The sequence below is a fragment of the Neopsephotus bourkii genome, unplaced genomic scaffold (genome assembly GCF_033783945.1).
Source record: "Neopsephotus bourkii isolate Nb327-2 ecotype Australia unplaced genomic scaffold, CSIRO-AGI_Nbou_v1 NB_354, whole genome shotgun sequence".
Classification (NCBI taxonomy): Eukaryota; Metazoa; Chordata; class Aves; order Psittaciformes; family Psittacidae; genus Neopsephotus; species Neopsephotus bourkii.
This window is the reverse complement of record NW_026900860.1, coordinates 343,333-361,073: the sequence shown is the minus strand read 5'-3', so window position 1 is coordinate 361,073 and position 17,741 is coordinate 343,333. Positions and strand designations below refer to the sequence as shown.

Below are 17,741 nucleotides of genomic sequence, written 5' to 3'. Positions count from 1 at the left end.
CTGAGCACAGCTGCACTGTGCAGAGTGTTCTTCTTGGTAGGAAACTGTCAAGTCATAATCAACAAATGTTGACAAATAATACTCAGACCTAAGTGTTGTCTTAAGATTTCACTCTTTTGGGACTTAATTCTGCAGGAAAGATGCACATTGCTGTAGAAGTTAGGGGTGGTCAGACTGAGATATGTTCCAGTATAGCAAAGGAAGCTCAGGCCTGGGTTGTCTGCATGTTAAAAAACTTGGTTAACCTAGAAGTTTTGTGTTTAAAATTACATTACTTTGAATTATATGAATTCAATCCTTGCTTTGAAGTGAGAAGAGTGACACTTACTACTGCATGCTGTTTAATGATGAAGTCCATACCTATGAACAAGTTATTTATACTCTTCAGAAGGCTGTCAACTGCACGCAGAAGGAAGCTATTGGTTTTGCAACAACAGTAGATAGAGATGTAAGTAAATGTATTGCTAGAACTCGTGATTACACTTACCCTAATGTTGATTTGATCCGACTACATTTACTGTAGTTTGTTTTCCCAAAATGTGGTTAATGTGTCTGAGCCCTGGGTGTCAGGTCACCCTGAAATACCTTAGTAACTCGTTGGCTAATCCGAACCAGAGCTAATACTGAGTATATCTCAGTGTTACTGAGTGTAACCGTATCCCAGTAAGCACTGGGAGGGTAGATAGCAGGGTGTATCTTGCTGCTGTGTAAAGGACAGGTAGCAGATTTAGCTCATTCGTTACTGTACACCAGGGAGCTGACATTGAAAGAGCCCCTGTGTGTGCTCCTGAGTGTTGGAAATGCTTCTCAGAGTAACACCAGTCAACTGTGAGGGATAAAATCCTTAATTGACTGCTTTTGCTCCAGGGCTCATGGAAATATTTGTGTTTGTTTTGGTTTTCATTTCATTTTCTGTTTCATCGTTGTCAGATGAGAAGGGCAGGAAGAGATAATACATTTCATGGAGCGGTTAGAAAGAACAATGAGTTCAGAATCACTACATGCTGAATATAATTTTAACTACTGTGTTGGTGTCAGCTGTGTTTGCATTGTGGCTTGTGTGCCTTTTTCCAAGAAAGGGACGATTTCTGGGTACAACTGCATCTTGTTATTTGTGCCATAGGCCTCTAAGCAGCTGCTGTGAAAATGAGTGGCCTTTTTATATTGGTTTTTATATCGTTTTGTTTGCTTGTGCCTTTCTGGGGGGCTGCTGTGGGGAGGAAGGCTCTTCCAAAACGGCTAGGAGAATTGCCATTTTGGGTTGTTAAAGTACCTCAAGGATGTCAGTGGGAAAGGAAATATATTACTTAACACTGAACTAGACTTTGGTTTTATATTGTCACTACTCTGTGCTATCGGTGACCAAAAGATTTGCTATTGATCTCTGAGGATGTGCTGACTTGAGCACATGCTGTGGATTGTAGGATGCACTTGAGAGGTTTTTCCCTTTTGGTGATCTCTGCCCTCATCCTAAATATGAATCCTTATATACTTGTGCATGTGTGTATGTATCTAAAAGAAATGAGAAGGTTATGCCTGAAACAGTGATTTGGCATCAGACCAGATCTAAAATCTCAGTAAGCTATTCTGTCTGTAATGCATTATAAATCCAGTCAGCTATTTTAATGTATGTGTTAACAGTATAGAAAGATAGGAAGCCTTCCAGTTTGGAAATAAATCAAGTGCTTTATTTGTATGTTTAGAAGACCAGTTAGCTTTAGTATCTGCTTTTTAAAGGCTTTGAAATGTCTGAAACACCTTTAAATTCTGCCCAAACTAATGAGTGGTGCATTAGTACTAAGGATAAGTTTTCGGTATTTGAAATGTGTGATGGTTACATGTTAGTACACAGAGAAAGTGAAAGAAAGAGTGGTTAAGGTGTGTCTGAAGCTGTTACTGTTGTAAAACAGCCCTTGAACTTCTTGTTCAGAACCTAGTGGTAATGTTACTTCTTTACACATTTCAAGGGACGTAGGTCTGTTCGGTATGGAGACTTTCAGTACTGCGATCAAGCAAAATCAGTCATAGTGGTAAGTAAAATTGTTTGCTTGTTTGCCTCATCTTTGCCTCAATATGCATAGTAGAGGTATCATAATATAGGCTGAGGCTCTGGTTTTATTTATTTGTCTACTCTGGTCTACCTTGCAACCAAAATCATTTTCCAAAAAGAAGTTCCTAGACAACTTTTCCCATCAGTAAACAGAGTGTGACCAGGAACTTCCAATGTCATCTTTCAGAACTGCATGTCAGTTCGGATCAGTGAAGTTAAACTCCTCTAGTTTTACTCCTGTAGCGTTAAGTTATTTGTGGCTTTTCGCAGTTAATGGAAATTGCTACTGATTGTATCTCAGTGTGAAACTATAAATACCCTTTCATTTTGTGTATGTGTATGTATGTGTAATATCTGTATGTTACAAAGTTCTTCTATGTAAGAACATGGGAAGAATATTTTCCACTTAATTTTTCTTGAGCTGCTGCAGTGCAGTACTTAATCACATGAAGTAGAAATGCTGTATGTATACTACAACTGCTGGAAAACAAGTACTGCAGGTAGTTACTGGCCTTAAACTTATTTTGACAACATAAACATATCTGTAAAGATAAAGTTGTGCAATGTTTTTAACTTGCCACCTATGCAAAGAACAAAGAGCTTTTATGTGTAATGTCTAACTATTAACGTTTCTGACAAGGGGAAATGCTTTTTCTTGCTTTAACTCTGTGTGTTTAATTTGTATTTTTGAAAATAGCCTGTGAGCAATCAGTTTCTTTCCTTGGTGTGTGACTTGCATGTCATGGGAGGAACAAATGTGCATGGCTGTGTTAGGTTGTGTGGGCCTGCTATCAGTAAAACGCACCAGAGCAGTGTGTACGTTGATAAGAGGCCAAGAGTGGAAAGTAGATTGGCCTAAATATGTTGATATTGCATAAAATAAGGTCTTTGAAATATTAGTAGGTTAAACAAAGTTTGGACTTTCTCGATTTTGTTGCTTCCCTATGTAGGTGTTAGTAGTTAGAATATGTATTGATATTAAAATATTGAAATCAATCACAGGAGTGCTGTGTTTCTGTGCAGAAATGTATGCTAGTCCTCACTTAAATATGCATTACATCCTTTCTCCTTTTCTTTTTAAGAGAAATACCAGTCGTCAGACAAAGCCATTGAAAGTACAAGTTATGCATTCATCTATTGTTGCCCATCAGAGCTTTGGTCTCAAGCTCCTAACGTGGCTTGGCAGTGTTATTGGATATTCAGGTGAGCAAACTTGAACTTGCTTGAGATAAGTTAAAGCTGAATTCCTAAAGCAGTTTTATCTACTTCTTTCAGATGTGTAATGTATAAGGCAAAGCTATTAATAACTTGTCAGACTTCATTCTGTTTTCTCTTGCTGGAGTGCTGGTCTGAGTTCTAACTTCCATATGAAAGTGCTACCAGTCTTTGTCTTCTCGGGTACTGTTTTATGTTTGGCTGCTGTTGAGCAGGAACTGAGAATCACTGCCAAATGTTGCATGCCAATGAGCTATTTTTTTCAGTCCCTAGTTCTTTTGAAATGGATGCAGTAAGCTGAAAATAACCTAATTAGATAAACCAGAACTATTCAGAAGTAATATACCTGTAAATGTTAACAAGAAGTATCAGGAAAGCATGCTCAGCTGTAATACCACGTATATGCTCTACATAGGTTTCTTCAGAGATTATATGTTTTATTAGACTGATAATTGAAAAACTAGCCAGGATTCCAGGCATAGGATCTCTGTATCATGTCATCTTTTTGAAAGATAAGTGGTTTATGTTGGTGTAAGTTTATTTTTAAAGATACTTAAATCAAACTTATGAAGAGTTATGGTTGCAGCTTGTTCACCTATTTGCCAGCAAGGAGTGACATAAAGATATTTAATTTCTAAGGTAATTTTTCCTTTTAGTGTAATGTGTAGGCAGGTGCTGTCTTTCTCATATTCTTTAAGCCTAGATTTCTGCCATGTCATTTGTGCCACATGTCAAAGTCACTAATTTTCAGCACTAAATTACAGCTGTAAAAAAGTAAGTTGAATATGTTAATGGAGTATCAAAGTACAGATGAAAGCATTGAATATATGCTTTGGTTTGTGTATATGGTGTTTCTGAAATTCTGCAGAGTTCAATTCATTAAATGTAGTGTCCTTTATGATTTAGAAGGGCAAAACTAAGGTTTGATGGTAAGCAATATGCATATGTTTTGTCTGTGACCTATGTGCTCAGCTACTTGAACTGCCTCACACCTTGTGATGCAGATTTGCAGCGTGCTCTGGAGCATGGTTGTGTGAAATGCACTCTTACAAAAGTTGGTTTCCCTTAACTTTTTAACTAACTCCCCCAAACATCTAGATTTGGTTACTGTTTGGTGTGCACTTGTAGCCAGGATGGCCAGTAGTATCATAAGGTATATCAGGAGGAGGCCACTGGTTTAGGGAGGTGATTGTCCTACTCTGCTGACTCTGGTGAGGTCACATCTGTGTACAGTTCTGGGCTCCTAAGTACAAGACAGACAAGGAGCTACCGGAGAGGGTCCAGAGGAGGCCGCAAGGATGCTCAGGGATCTGGAGCATCTCTCTTATGAGCAGAGATTTCAGGAGCTGGGCCTGGTTAGTGCAGAGAACAGTGCCCAAGAGGAGATCTCATCAATGCAGATCAGTATCTCAAAGGAGGTGCCAGTAGGATGGTGCCAGACTCCTTCCAGTGGTGCCCAGCGACAGGATGAGGAGCAGTGGCCATAAACTGAACCACAAGAGTCACCTCAACACAAGGAAGAGCTTCTTTACGTGAGGGTGGCAGAGCCCTGGCACAGGCTGCCTGGGGCGGTTGTGGAGTCTTCCTCTCCGGAGCCATCCCAAACCCACCTGGACACGTTCCTGTGTGCCCTGCTCTGGGTGGCCCTGCCTTGGCAGGGATTGGACTGGATTATCTCCAGAGGGCCCTTCCAGCACTGATGCTGCTGGGATTCTGTGATCTGCAAGGTAGGGTGACAGATTTACACTGCTTGACCAAATGGCATTGGCAGGTGGACGTGTCCTCTGCTGTGCCACAAGTTTAGGTTAATGATTGTTGTGAAATGAGTATCAGACTCTTGACTGAATAAAGTGAGAAACCTTACTATGGACCTTTGTCACGAGCTTGACTACCACATTCTTTCTAGCAGGTGTCAGTTCTTCAGCAATAAGTATCTGTTGAACAATAAAGTAGTTTACATTGATTTATTACCCTTTGTAACAGTAGTTGGAATTGAACTCTGCAAGGCAGAAATAACCCCCAAACTGCTGTAGGGGTTTACAGACTGTCTAGAAGTGCACATTGTATGGTACACACGACACTAAGCCGCTGTCAGCCTGGGAGAAGCTGAGGTGGCTCAACAGAGAGCAGAAATAAGGGCTAATGCATGTAAGTCCTGGAGCTGTGTCAGTGAATACGTATCACCTGCAGCACAAAGTGAGGTTGAACACTGCTCTGAACATGTCTGTGTTGAGCTCTGTTGCAGAGGCAGGCTTCCTTGCAAGCATATAATTATTTACATGGTCATATAATAACAATTATTACTGCTTTCCACTAGAAGAAAAGAGCTTTAAAATAATAGTAGCTAGTAAGTGTAAACTAAAAACCTCACAAGTGTACGAGTCATTTCATGTATGAATTCTAAATTCCTTTTGGTAGGACTCTCAACAGGAAAACTACCTTAGAAAATCAGCCTGTTGTATAATTCTTCTATCAGTAAGCAAGCAGCACTTTGAAGAAAGCACTATTTTATTTGCTAACTTTGAAACAAATGGTTGGTTGGCAATTTTCACAAGGTTCCAAATGTTCCATGAGCTCAGTGTGAAACTTGCAAGGTATAAAGTATGTGTGTTTCTCCTGGCAGTCTGAGCAGTGCTACCGAGTTGGCAAGGAAGAGAGGGTTCTATGGCATCTACTGTGTCTCATGAAGATTGCAGTATGTCAAAATGCACAAGTTTGTGTGTAACTGCAAGTAACTTATATCGTTTCTCTTCATTAAAGATGGCCTTCGTCGAATACTGTGTCAGGTTGGTTTACAAGAGGGGCCAGATGGTGAAAATTCTTCTCTTGTGGATAAGCTGATGCTGTATGATTCTAAGCTGTGGAAAGGTGAGTTTTTGCAAGCCTCTGGAAAATACTAGAGTGCTATGCATAAAAGTTTTCCCTTCACTGTAGCTGCTAATATTGGATCATTTTTACTGTGGTGTATTATAGACAGAATGGCCTGACTTGTTATAATCTATCCCTTCATGATGCACTACAAATATATCAAAGACGAGAACATGGGGAGACCATTTGTAGCTGTGGTTGGTGTTAAATCTGATTGCTCGAAGGAGTCTGAAATTAAGACTAACTTAAAATCATAGAATCAATCAGGTTGGAAAAGCCCTTTAAGCTCACCCAGTCCAACCGTTCCCCAGTGCTGCCAAGGCCACCACTAACCCTGGCACTGAGGCCTCGTCTCCACATTGTGTGAACACTTGCAGGGACGGTGACTGCAGCCCTGCCCTGGGCAGCCTGTTCCAATGCCTGAGCACCCTCTGGGGCAGGAATACACAGATGACAGTGATCATTAAAGGAAAATGAGTAAACAATAGTGGTGTCCTTGCCCAAGGCAGGGGGTTGGAACTGGGTGATCTTAAGGTCCTTTCCAATCCAAGCCATTCTATGATTCCATGATTTGGGTTTCCCTGCTTTATAGGAACACAGCATCTCTATCATATTAACCAAAATGCCTCTCTTTAAGGCATAGGGCAGAAGTCTTCTGCTTTGACTTGGGTTTGTGTTCATGAGGGATTCTTAAGTGTTCTGAGAACATTCAGTGCAAATTATTTCTGTTCTCTTATTTCAGAGCCCTTAAAAATTTGGAAATCTGGTGATCCAAAGCTATTGGCTAGAAAGTTGTAATGTAGAGGAAGTGGAGGAGGTAGTTGATTTCATTTCCTTCAGGGGTTCTGGGTCTGCTTTGATATCCTGAAGGGGCATGTAAGGCTGGGTGTAAGAAAGAGAAGCACAAAGAGAAGGCAAAGAATGGTGCAATGTACAAGTCTTTTCCTAATTTAAACATGAATCCAGTAGTTTGAAGATTGGTACCCTCCCCATAGTATCCTCTGTTGTTCTTCAGTTCTAAGGTACAGATACCCTCTTACACAGTAGTAACAGCTCTTTGTGGTCTGTCTTTGGAACTTCTTGGAGCAGCAAGAAAAGAAGTCAAGTGGAAAATGGGTTTCTGTCTTGGGTGAATGAATTTCTGGCATGCAGGTTTTGGGGGGTTTAAGTGGTTTTTTTGACCACAAGTGTGGTGATACGAGAGGTACTGCTTCTGTGAGCATTTACATTACAATGGACCTAATAAAGGTTTTGTTAGGATCCCGTCTTTTTACATATGCAAGGAGTAATTTGCATTTCTATTTAAAAATCAGTGTTTCTCTACTTTTTCGTGTTATTTCTAGTTACTCTGCATTAGGGAAATAGTGTAATGGCTTTTGACTTGAAAGTGACCTACAGAAAGAAATGGTACCTGTGTGCATGTATTTCCAAGCTACATAAGGCAGTTCCTATTTGTATTGATGCTGCTCAGACAGACTAGAAATTCAGAGCTAGCTAAGCTGATTCTTTTGCGGGTTGTTCACATCTAGCAAAAGTTACTGCAGTTCCCAGGACATGTAATAATAATGTGCTCCTTTATTAGGCCATCCAAATCCTATGTTTATCCTTAGGAACAGAGTTATGTTCTTGTTTGCTGGACTTGCCTTATATTTGAAGGTTTATGTTCCCATTCAACAGCTTCAACAGTGTTCTCTTATGCCGGTGCAATAAAGAACATTGCTCGATGAATTTTGTTACATGTATTCTTCTTCATCCTTTGCTACCACCTGACTTAATTAATCAAAGCAGTTTGTGCTCTAAAAAGCACACTTACACCTCATCCTGTAAGATTTTCCTTACCTCATGCTGTAAAATCTTTGCTTTTCTGAATGTTTCCATGTTGACAGAAAACAGTGATGTGCAATATTTCATTCATTTTTCGTGACAGGAGCAAGAAATGTCTATCACCAGTTGTTCATGAGCAGCCTGCTTATGGATTTGAAATACAAGAAACTTTTTGCTATCCGCTTTGCAAGAGTAAGTATCTTTCTCAAAAAGAACCAATAAAATGCTTAAGCTGTGTAGTGAAGAGAGTTTAGTTAGCGTCCAGTGCTTCAAATGCATTGCTATCCAAACTTTTTTCCCTTGATTTTGAAATGAAAAGTTGAAATGTAATGCTGACTACATATTTCTGTCTTCAAAACATTAGTTATAATGGCATCTCATCTCCTGGGAAGAAAATGGCCTTTCCAGGCTCTCCAGAACTAAAGCAGTTCAGATGTTTTTGTCTTCACCATCAACTATGCAGGCCATTGCTTCTTAAGAGCTAATCTCTTCTCATTGTGTAAGCTGTTAGAGCACTACTCAGAAATAGTGCTGAAACTCAGTTATGCTGATCAGTGTTTTTGCAGCAACGAGTATTTGAAATGCTTTAAATGAGCACTGCAGATTTCTGCTCACTCTGCTGAAGACGGATCACTTTTTGAGTAGAAAATAAAGCAGTAGCATTTACTGTTAAAATGAGAGTGAGCAGGTCTCACATGTGAGCAGATTAAGTTGTCATGTTCGTTGTCAAAGTACATATGTAATAATCCCTAAGAGCTTCTCTTCCCTTTATCGTGGCATTAAAGTTTCCCAGAGCAGACATTTAAATTCAAAACTCAGGTCAGTGTGGATTAGAGGTGAATTTCCCCTTGTTGTTTAGAATTACCGGCAGTTGCAGAGAGATTATATGGAGGATGATCACGAACGGGCAGTATCGGTGGCTGCTCTGTCTGTCCAACTCTTCACTGTACCTACTCTGGTGAGTAGTGCCTGTCTTTCTTTTAAAAACTGATAGTTGGCACTCCTTGCCTTTTTTTGCCTCCTTCTTAATAGAACTATGAGCGATTGCAGAGTGATTTTATGAAAGATGACCACGACAGAGAGTTCTCAATTGCTGACCTCTCGATACAGATATTCACAGTGCCTTCTCTTGTAAGTACTAAAAGACCAAAAAAGGAAATCTTTCTTTGTTGAAAGCCACTCAAGGTTCTTGAATCAAGACTGCAGATTTCTGTCACGTTACTTTGGAAGTAATAATGTGTGGAATAATGGTTGGATAATGATGGTTGAATGCCGTAGAGGGACTCGTTGTCAGGGACTGTAGCTATAGGACAAGGGCTGATGGGTTCAAACTGAAACAGGGCAAGTTCAGGTTAGATCTAAGGCAGAAGCTCTTCCCTGTGAGGGTGCTGAGGCGCTGGCACAGGGTGCCCAGGGAAGCTGTGGCTGCCCCATCCCTGGCAGTGTTCAAGGCCAGGTTGGACACAGGGGCTAGGAGCAAGCTGCTCCAGTGGAAGGTGTCCCTGCCCGTGGCAGGGGGTTGGAACTGGGTGAGCTGAAGGTCCTTTCCAGGCCAAACCTCTATGAGATGCAAGGTGCTGCTGCTGCCCAACACTCAAACTGTTTGCATACATTGCTATGGGTTTAGAAGTTTCAACAGAAGTGTTCAACATGGCAAAATCTGACTCTGAGTTCCCAGAGTTGGCTGGGTAGTTTGGGGTTTTATGTTTTTCTTTTACCTTTTCCTAGGAAGGTACTTACATGTTTATTTAGATACACTCAAATATGTAAAATCCTCCTCATACTAAGCCACAGTTACTGCTTGTAGAAATCTATATTATGGTTTGCATATCGTGGTTTCAGAGCATGCCATTCTGGGGCAACTTTATACATGATCTACTTTGCATTAACTTACCAATCAACACAAGTGCAAGTAACAGTTGTCTCATGGTATTTCCTACTTCCTGTGGCACTTCTAGACTTGGAGGATGCCTTCTTTCAGGTTTCTAGTTAATTTCTCTTACAGCGCTTCAGGCACTGTTCATTCTTGCAGCTCACTAACTCTGCTGGTCTGTCACCAGCTTCTCCTTGATTTGGGAAATGGCTTTATTTGCTCCAGTCTCCAGTAAGTCTGTCTTTGCTTGTATTACAAAGCAGTTATGATCCTGAGCAAAGCCGATGTCAAGTTTCCTACGGGTGGATGTTGTTCATCCATTCAACAGGATGTCAACTTTTTGTTTCCATGGGTCAGGGCAATATTGTGTTACCTCTTCTAATCTTCATGCTGCCAATAGGATGTTGCCCATATTCAGCCTTCTGTTAGACTTAACTAGCTGTTACTCCAATAGTTATGGCATTATTTTTCCCTTTCCCAGATGGGTGGTGAAATACGTGCATTGATACATTGCTTTTTTAAAATGAGTTTCCTTAGAGGAGAATAATTGCAATGTCCCTTTACATGTTTTCTCTTTCAAAAACATGCAAAAAAAGGAAAGCCAGCTTGGTTTTGACTGTTTTGTCGGATAGAATAGACTCATGACATTGAAATAATGATTATAAGCTCCTGCCACATGATTTTTATCTATTTATACATATTTTAGATATTTATGTATATTCATTTTAAATGAATAAGTTGAAGAATGTAAAACCACCCCTTTACCCCCAGGAACATTTTCAATCTGATCTCAGTAATTTAAGTGTTTGAGCTCTCAAGTAACAGTGGTTTTTTTTGGCTTGAGAGAGGATGAGTGGTTGTATTGGTAGTGATTCTGTGTGGGGAAATGTTATAGCCATTAGATTTTAGCCCACCCACCCCCACAGTAGCGTTTTAGAAACTGTATTTTGGAACATCATTGGCAACTGTAGAACCCAGAAGCTCTAAGCTATAACCACAGTGTCATTGAGGTCGATCAGAGTGGCCAGTCTTGAATCTACCAGCCACGAAGTAAAATCCTCCTGAGATCCAAGAGCTGCAAGGCTCATCCCACTTATGTTGGTGAACCAACGGTATGGGGTAGTTCTGGAAGAGCTCACAAGTAGGTGGTGACAGTAACTTCTTAGTGCCCCCTACTGTGTTGTCAGGTTGGGTTGGATTAGATTGCATGTGGAAGATGATTGTCAGGATTTGTGATGCCTGTTTCCTACAACATGGACGCATGCAGTAGCTTTTGGGGGACATTCTAAGTAGTTTTATGTAATGTCCGTGTGGGAATTGCACTATACAGTTCCTTAGTACTTTGGAAGATCCTCCACAGGGCTTGATGGTTTGTGAATAGGGCTGTCACTCCCCTAAAGGGGTCATGGTTCAACTGTAAGAGAGGAGACAGCACATACTTAAAGGGAGGTGCAAGTTAATTATAAGGCACATAATAACATATGCCTTGTGTCATAATTATATAGGTTTGCAGCAGCCTAACCATAGTCAAACTTCTGTACAGAAGGGATCTAAAGAAAGAGATCTGGATTATGATTATTTCTGGCTAGGTGACATTTTTCTTCTGTGAATGCTGGGAAGATTGGCTTTCAGTATGTTCTGGTTTAATTACTGATGTAACTCTTTCAGATGAAAATTCCTGTATTTGATAAGCTTCATGGTGCAGTGTGACACTCTTTGTTAGCTGTGTCTGTTAATTACAGCAAATTTCAATGTACTTTGGCATAGGCTCGAATGTTAATAACAGAAGAAAATCTCATGACCACTATCATCAAAACCTTTATGGACCACTTAAGGCACCGTGACATCCAAGGCAGGTTTCAGTTTGAACGATACACTGCTCTGCAGGCTTTCAAATTCAGGCGTGTTCAGAGCCTTATTTTGGATCTCAAGTAAGTATCTTGCATATTAACTGTGTGCTGATTTGATCAATTGAGGACTTGAGAGGAAAACTAAATGTAACACTTGCATCTTTTCTGATGTACCTAGGTATGTGTTGATAAGTAAGCCAACCGAGTGGTCAGATGACTTGAGGCAAAAGTTCCTGGAGGGTTTTGATGCCTTCTTAGAATTACTCAAGTGTATGCAGGTATGTAAATCTGTGAATTCCAGAATCTTGCAAAACTAAAGCAGCAAGATGGCTATTGTGAGAGAAAAGTGGAAGGAACTTAAGGTCCTCTCACTTTTATAACCAGTGCAGTATAAGTTTTGGAGCCATCATGTTTTCCTGAAACGTAACATCTCACCTAACTCTTTTCAATGTAGTTTGTTGCAGAGAGCAATAGAAAGGAAGAGCAGTTCAAAAAGAAAAATGGAATTTGGGGCTTACTGTGCAGTTTAGAGGCAGACTAAGACACAATTAATCGTGAGAGTGCAATCTGGTCTGTCTTAACCAACTGTTCTCCCTCACAGTCTCCAGTTACTCCAGCATCAGCAGAGTTGCTCTGTGTATTGAAGAATATTAATGCCTGACATACAAAAAGATCTTTTCACTGTGTTTTATTCCCCCACCCACAGCCTTTTCACATACTGTGTTACCTTAAGAGGAGTATTTTAAAAGCAGTGCAGCTTTTATGAGGGCAACTTGGCCTTATGATCAGTAAGGTATAAATCAGAATCACTCCCATTTTTCAGTGCTTCGGTTGTATACTTTCCTCAATGCTTAGCGTAGTCTGTTTATGATAGTCTCTTGAATATGTTGTATTCCTCAGATAGTGCTGGTTTTGTTCCTTCTTATGCCAAGAACTGATTAGGTACCACAGCACTAGTCTTTATTCAGTACTTCAGTGCATTTAATAGTACATCACTAGAAAATATATTCAAGAAACCCCACCTTTAAGGTAATATATGTATGCAAACACTGCTGTATTGCTCATAATACTAAAATCTCTTCAGGTGTTAATAAGAGAGTAGAAATCTGAACTCTTTCTTGTCCCAGTGTTCTTCTCTTCAAATTCCTGATTCATTTTCTTGTTATTCCTTCAATGTGAATAATTTCTTTTCCAGATGATCCCAAGCTTCTTTTTTTCTGGTTGTTAGCAACTCTAGGTTTGTAAGGACAAGTAATGACTGTCTTCCACTTAGGCTTATGTTGTCAGTGTATTTCAGTGATACATTGTTGAAATGGGTAATTCTTTGTATTCTTAGGGTATGGATCCCATAACTCGTCAAGTAGGACAGCACATAGAAATGGAACCAGAATGGGAAGCGGCATTTACGTTGCAAATGAAATTAACACTTGTTATTTCAATGATGCAGGACTGGTGTGCATTAGATGTAAGTTCCTTGTGAATTCTTTTTCTGTGTGGGTATGTGAAGGGGAAAAAACCCTGAACATTAATATGTGTAACACTTAAGCTAAACACACAGCTACACCATAAGCCAAAATCAACATATCAGAGCAAGTGCAAATCTTTTCTGTATTTAAGCACATTCTTTATGGCTTGAACTGATCAATTCATAAGGAGGTGGTTAAGCTCTTTTAAAAACATTATGGAGAGAGTTCTGTCACACATCTGAAAGTTGTGATCATCACAACACTATCAGGTTATCATTTTCAGAGAAGAGGGAATAGAGGTGTAGGCCCTTGATATATGAAACACTGTCTGATGATAAATCATGGGTTTACTCCATAAATGTTTCAAGTTTTAGGAGTACAGAACTTCAGCATGGTAAAATATGGCAAGTGATCCTGGAATAGTTGAACATTCAAGTTGGCTTTAATCTGTCACTGTTAGTTAATGTGCAGCTTTTACTAGCCTGGCATGATTATTGCTCAGAAAGTTCCCATAATATCAGTTACAAAGAGAACCCCCAAAACCAGTGGGTGTTTTTCTAGTCAAACATAATGGTATGAGTTTTGCAATCTGTTCCCCCTTAATTCAGCTCTATTTGTTAGATTCCTTATCTTAATTTTGCAGGACTGTTAATAAAGGTAAAACCCCCAAACCCATCAGACATTTTCACATTGCCTGTATTGTTTTGCAGAGCACTGGTTGTTTTTTTCCTTAATCATTGTAAACTGCAATCTTTTTCTTTTAGGAAAAAGTGTTAATTGAAGCTTACAAGAAATGCCTGAATGTGTTGATGCAGTGTCATAGTGGTTTTACTGATGGAGAACAGCCTATTGTTCTCAGTATGTGTGGCCATTCAGTGGAGACCATCAGATACTGTGTTTCTCAGGAAAAAGTTAGCATTCATCTCCCAGTTTCTCGTTTACTTGCAGGTATGAACTGCTTCAAAATGTTTTAGGAAATGTAGGTATGTGATTTGGTTTTTGTGTGGCCATAAGGAACCACACAGCAGTTGGTTTAAAGACTGAACAGGATGCGTTTTGGCCTTTTTCTAGCTGTTTAACGGCCTCTGTCAGACAGAAAAAGTCCTCTATCATGAGGACTGATGAAAAGGATGAGGTATAGGTTATGATAATTTGTCTTAATAAACTAAGGGCTCTTGGCTGTCACTATGGGGACATGACAGAGTCAGGAGAGAGGCAAAAATGTCACTTGTACTGCAGGTCCTACACAGATACAGTGGGGACAGTGAAATTCTCCTCAAATGTATGCTTTGCAATATGTCTCTTCAGGAAATAGCTGCGTAGCTGCAGGGTGATAAATCTGCAGCCTTACTTGCAGCTGTGTGCAGAAAATGGTTCACTAGTAAATGAGATGACCTTTGTTGCCCTATTCAAATGATATAAAATACTGTGTGTAATATTATTTATGGTTTTGTTTCATGTATTTATGTAGGCTTGCATGTTTTGCTGAGTAAAACTGAAGTGGCATATAAGTTTCCAGAGCTGCTACCCCTGGTATGTAATTAAATGTAGCATATTCATTAAATATAATTAATGCTGAATGTGGAATTGGTCATGTAAGTGTAGGATGTTAAAACAAAGCACCCCTTTGCTGTGACTTCTATTCAGAGAGACTCTCTTTAATAGGTAAAATTACCTCTTAAAAAATGAATACATAGGTATTAATGACTTGAGCATAAGCAATTGGTATTGCTTCCCTAAATAACTGAAGGCTTACATTTAAGGTTTATATTTTGTTCTTCATGCATTACCTTCTCTTGGTACTAGAAACTCTTGGCAGGATCTGATTCCTTCTCCTTGGCCTAGGTTCTCATTCTCTTCCCCAGCTGTACCTTGCTTCCTGCATGTTCTTATTGATATGCTGTTTCTTTAAGGGAAGTTAAAAAGAATAAGATGAGTTAAAAGAGGAAACATAACTGGGAGAGGAAATCTCAGTGTCTTTTGAAAGAAGGAGTACTTAACCTTTGAATGAGAGACAGCAAACGACAGTGTTATTAAATTGATAATGTTATTTGTTTAAAATATAAAACCTGTCTTTAAGAATGAACCAAAGCCCTCGTGAAGTACTTCTATGGAGCCAAGACAGAATATAAGGTTGATTAACATGCATAGATTCTGAATAGGCTCATCAAACACACATTTTGTAAGGGGTGTGTGTGATTTGCTTCTCTTTTGTATTGCCCAACTATTTTAATGTTCACAAATAGCCTCCTCCTTCCCATTTTCTTGTATTTTCTCTGTGTATATCAAAATACTGCTTTTTCTTAATGCAGAGTGAACTTAGCCCGCCTATGCTAATAGAACATCCTCTACGATGCCTCGTCCTTTGTGCTCAAGTGCATGCAGGGATGTGGAGGAGAAACGGGTTCTCTCTTGTTAATCAGGCAAGTACACAGTAGCTGTAGAATCAGTGTTTGCTGTTAACTCCCCCCAGATAATTTCGGACCCAAACTTCACCCATGTAAATCGTGTGGAAGGCAATGCAAGGGAGGCTTGTCTGCCTGCATTCACATCATTTGAATATTGGTGCTTTCAAACTGGCCTTCGATTTCTTAGAAGTTACTTTTTGTTTCAGGGCTGCAACAGATCTCAGTGAACTTAGTGCTCTTCGCATAAAGAAGTTTTAATATAAGGCAGTTGCTGCCTTTTTACTGTGTACTGTCCAACAGCAACGTGAAGCACAGAATTAGTCTGTGCATCCTCAGTAATGCATTCACACCACCGTCACATCAAAGTGTATCAAATATGAAAATATACACCATTAAGATTATTACTGTCTAAGCTTATAAGGTAACTGGAATCCAAAGACCACACAGAAGTATTGGAACCAGCACAGAACTGAGTGTTTCTTGGCTTTTACCTCTCATACTTCTTTTGTACTGCTGGAGACTTGCTCCATCCATCACTAAACTTATGTTCTCTGTGTTTGTACAAATTAGGTCTCAGGTGTTTCAAGCATAACAGCTGTAAAATGGGTGCTGTAGTGTCAGTGCCACCCACCAGGGTGATTGTCTGAAGTGATCTTCTTAGCAAGACACTGATTAAAACAGAAGTAGGATTTGATTCTGCAAGGTGTTAACTTGATTTATTTGCAAGAAACTTCTTTCCCTCCCACAAGCCCTCATCTTCACTAGATAATTGCATTGCCTGTGTACTACGAGACTGAATTAAGCTTCTCAAATACCTTCTGCCACTTTTGCCTCTTAACCTAAATGGTATCTAATAAGGTGATGTCCTTTATTGTTATTAAAGTGAAAGGAGGGGTCTTGTTATGTACAGTTACAGCACTGCCCATATTACTATAGGTGTACATCAAATCTGAAATTTTAGCATAGCTTTTGATGGAGAAATAAGTTTCTGTGTTCATTTCCCCTGCTCGTCAGCATCTTGAAGTCTAGAGCATTGTTTAGTTTAGATAATACAGCTCCCACAGTCTGGAAGTCCCTTCTTTTGCCTTTGCTGATGCAGAGCTCAAGTTCAGCCAGTTTCTTTTGGATGTTTTCCCAGAAGATAGGAATAGGCATCTGTATGTATGGATTATTAGTATGGGGAAGAGAGGAGAGGGGAGACATGCCTAGCTCTCTTCCATGTAATTCTGGTGAGAAATAATGTATCTGTAGAAGAAGGTTTAGCATGCTGAAGATTGTTCCCAGTTCCAGGTGGAAACCTCTTTATTTTTCCTTAATTGTGGTAGACTCAACCTTTCCCAAATTTCAGTGCCATGACTGTGGTGTTGCCACTGCTTGGTGTGATACGTGTCGAGTTCACTCACAGAACGCTTTGGCTTAAGAATGGTTCAGTCACAATATGAACACTTTGTCAATCTGGCAATTCGTGAAAGCTTATATCTCAGATAATTAAAGAGCAATTCTTGGAGCAAAGAAAGAACATTTCCGCAAGGGCTTTCAGTCTTGTGGAGTTCAAACAGTTCATTGCTAAACAAATAGAAGGATTAAAATGAAGCCCAAGGAATTCCACAAGGTTCTTCTTCTAAGTATATGCAATCTAGACATTAGATCAACACAACCCAGCCAGCAACTGCGCTTGGTTTGTGCTATATGAAAGTGCTTTTTGCATACACATATTTGTATATATCAAGCCACATATTCATATTTTGTTTGCTAATACTGTAGAACAAAGTCGATTTTTTCCAGACTGAAAGTAAGTTTTGATTAAATCAGTTTGTTAATGATTGTGGTTTTGTTTTCTTTTGTTTCAGATTTATTACTATCATAACGTGAAGTGCAGGAGGGAGATGTTTGACAAGGACATAGTAATGCTTCAGGTAACCACATGTACCAGTTTGCACTTCGATCAAATGTTTGCATTTGGTTTTAGCTCCATCAGAACCTTTTAATGACAAGGAAAAAAAGTCATTATTTGTGGGATTTGTTTTTAAACTGTTTATGTACTACATACTAAGTGATATTATGTTGACCCAGCAGGAGCAGGAGTGTAGAGACAAACCCAACCAACCAAGTATCTTTCATCAAATTTTATTTGGAGTATTTAAGATAGAAGGGATAACCCTGAGTATTTTACACTTAAAAGGGCAT

The 17,741-nt window shown here is 39.6% G+C and overlaps 1 protein-coding gene across 6 annotated transcripts in view; it reads left to right on the top strand.

Annotated features, from left to right (window-relative positions):
• Nucleotides 1–17,741, top strand: part of UBR2 (ubiquitin protein ligase E3 component n-recognin 2) — a 55,422-nt gene that overhangs the window by 12,167 nt on the left and 25,514 nt on the right. For 3 of the 6 annotated variants that reach the window (XM_061348315.1, XM_061348312.1, XM_061348311.1), the window contains exons 6-18: nt 310–448; nt 1,968–2,030; nt 3,133–3,253; nt 6,026–6,133; nt 8,061–8,149; nt 8,990–9,088; nt 11,598–11,761; nt 11,859–11,958; nt 13,017–13,145; nt 13,911–14,094; nt 14,618–14,679; nt 15,459–15,569; nt 17,405–17,470. In XM_061348315.1, the coding sequence (XP_061204299.1) occupies nt 310–448; nt 1,968–2,030; nt 3,133–3,253; nt 6,026–6,133; nt 8,061–8,149; nt 8,990–9,088; nt 11,598–11,761; nt 11,859–11,958; nt 13,017–13,145; nt 13,911–14,094; nt 14,618–14,679; nt 15,459–15,569; nt 17,405–17,470 (1,435 nt within the window). Of the gene's footprint in view, nt 1–309; nt 449–1,967; nt 2,031–3,132; nt 3,254–6,025; nt 6,134–8,060; nt 8,150–8,816; nt 8,916–8,989; nt 9,089–11,597; nt 11,762–11,858; nt 11,959–13,016; nt 13,146–13,910; nt 14,095–14,617; nt 14,680–15,458; nt 15,570–17,404; nt 17,471–17,741 lie in introns of all 6 variants that reach the window. The other 3 variants (XM_061348314.1, XM_061348313.1, XM_061348316.1) reach the window with 2 other exon arrangements.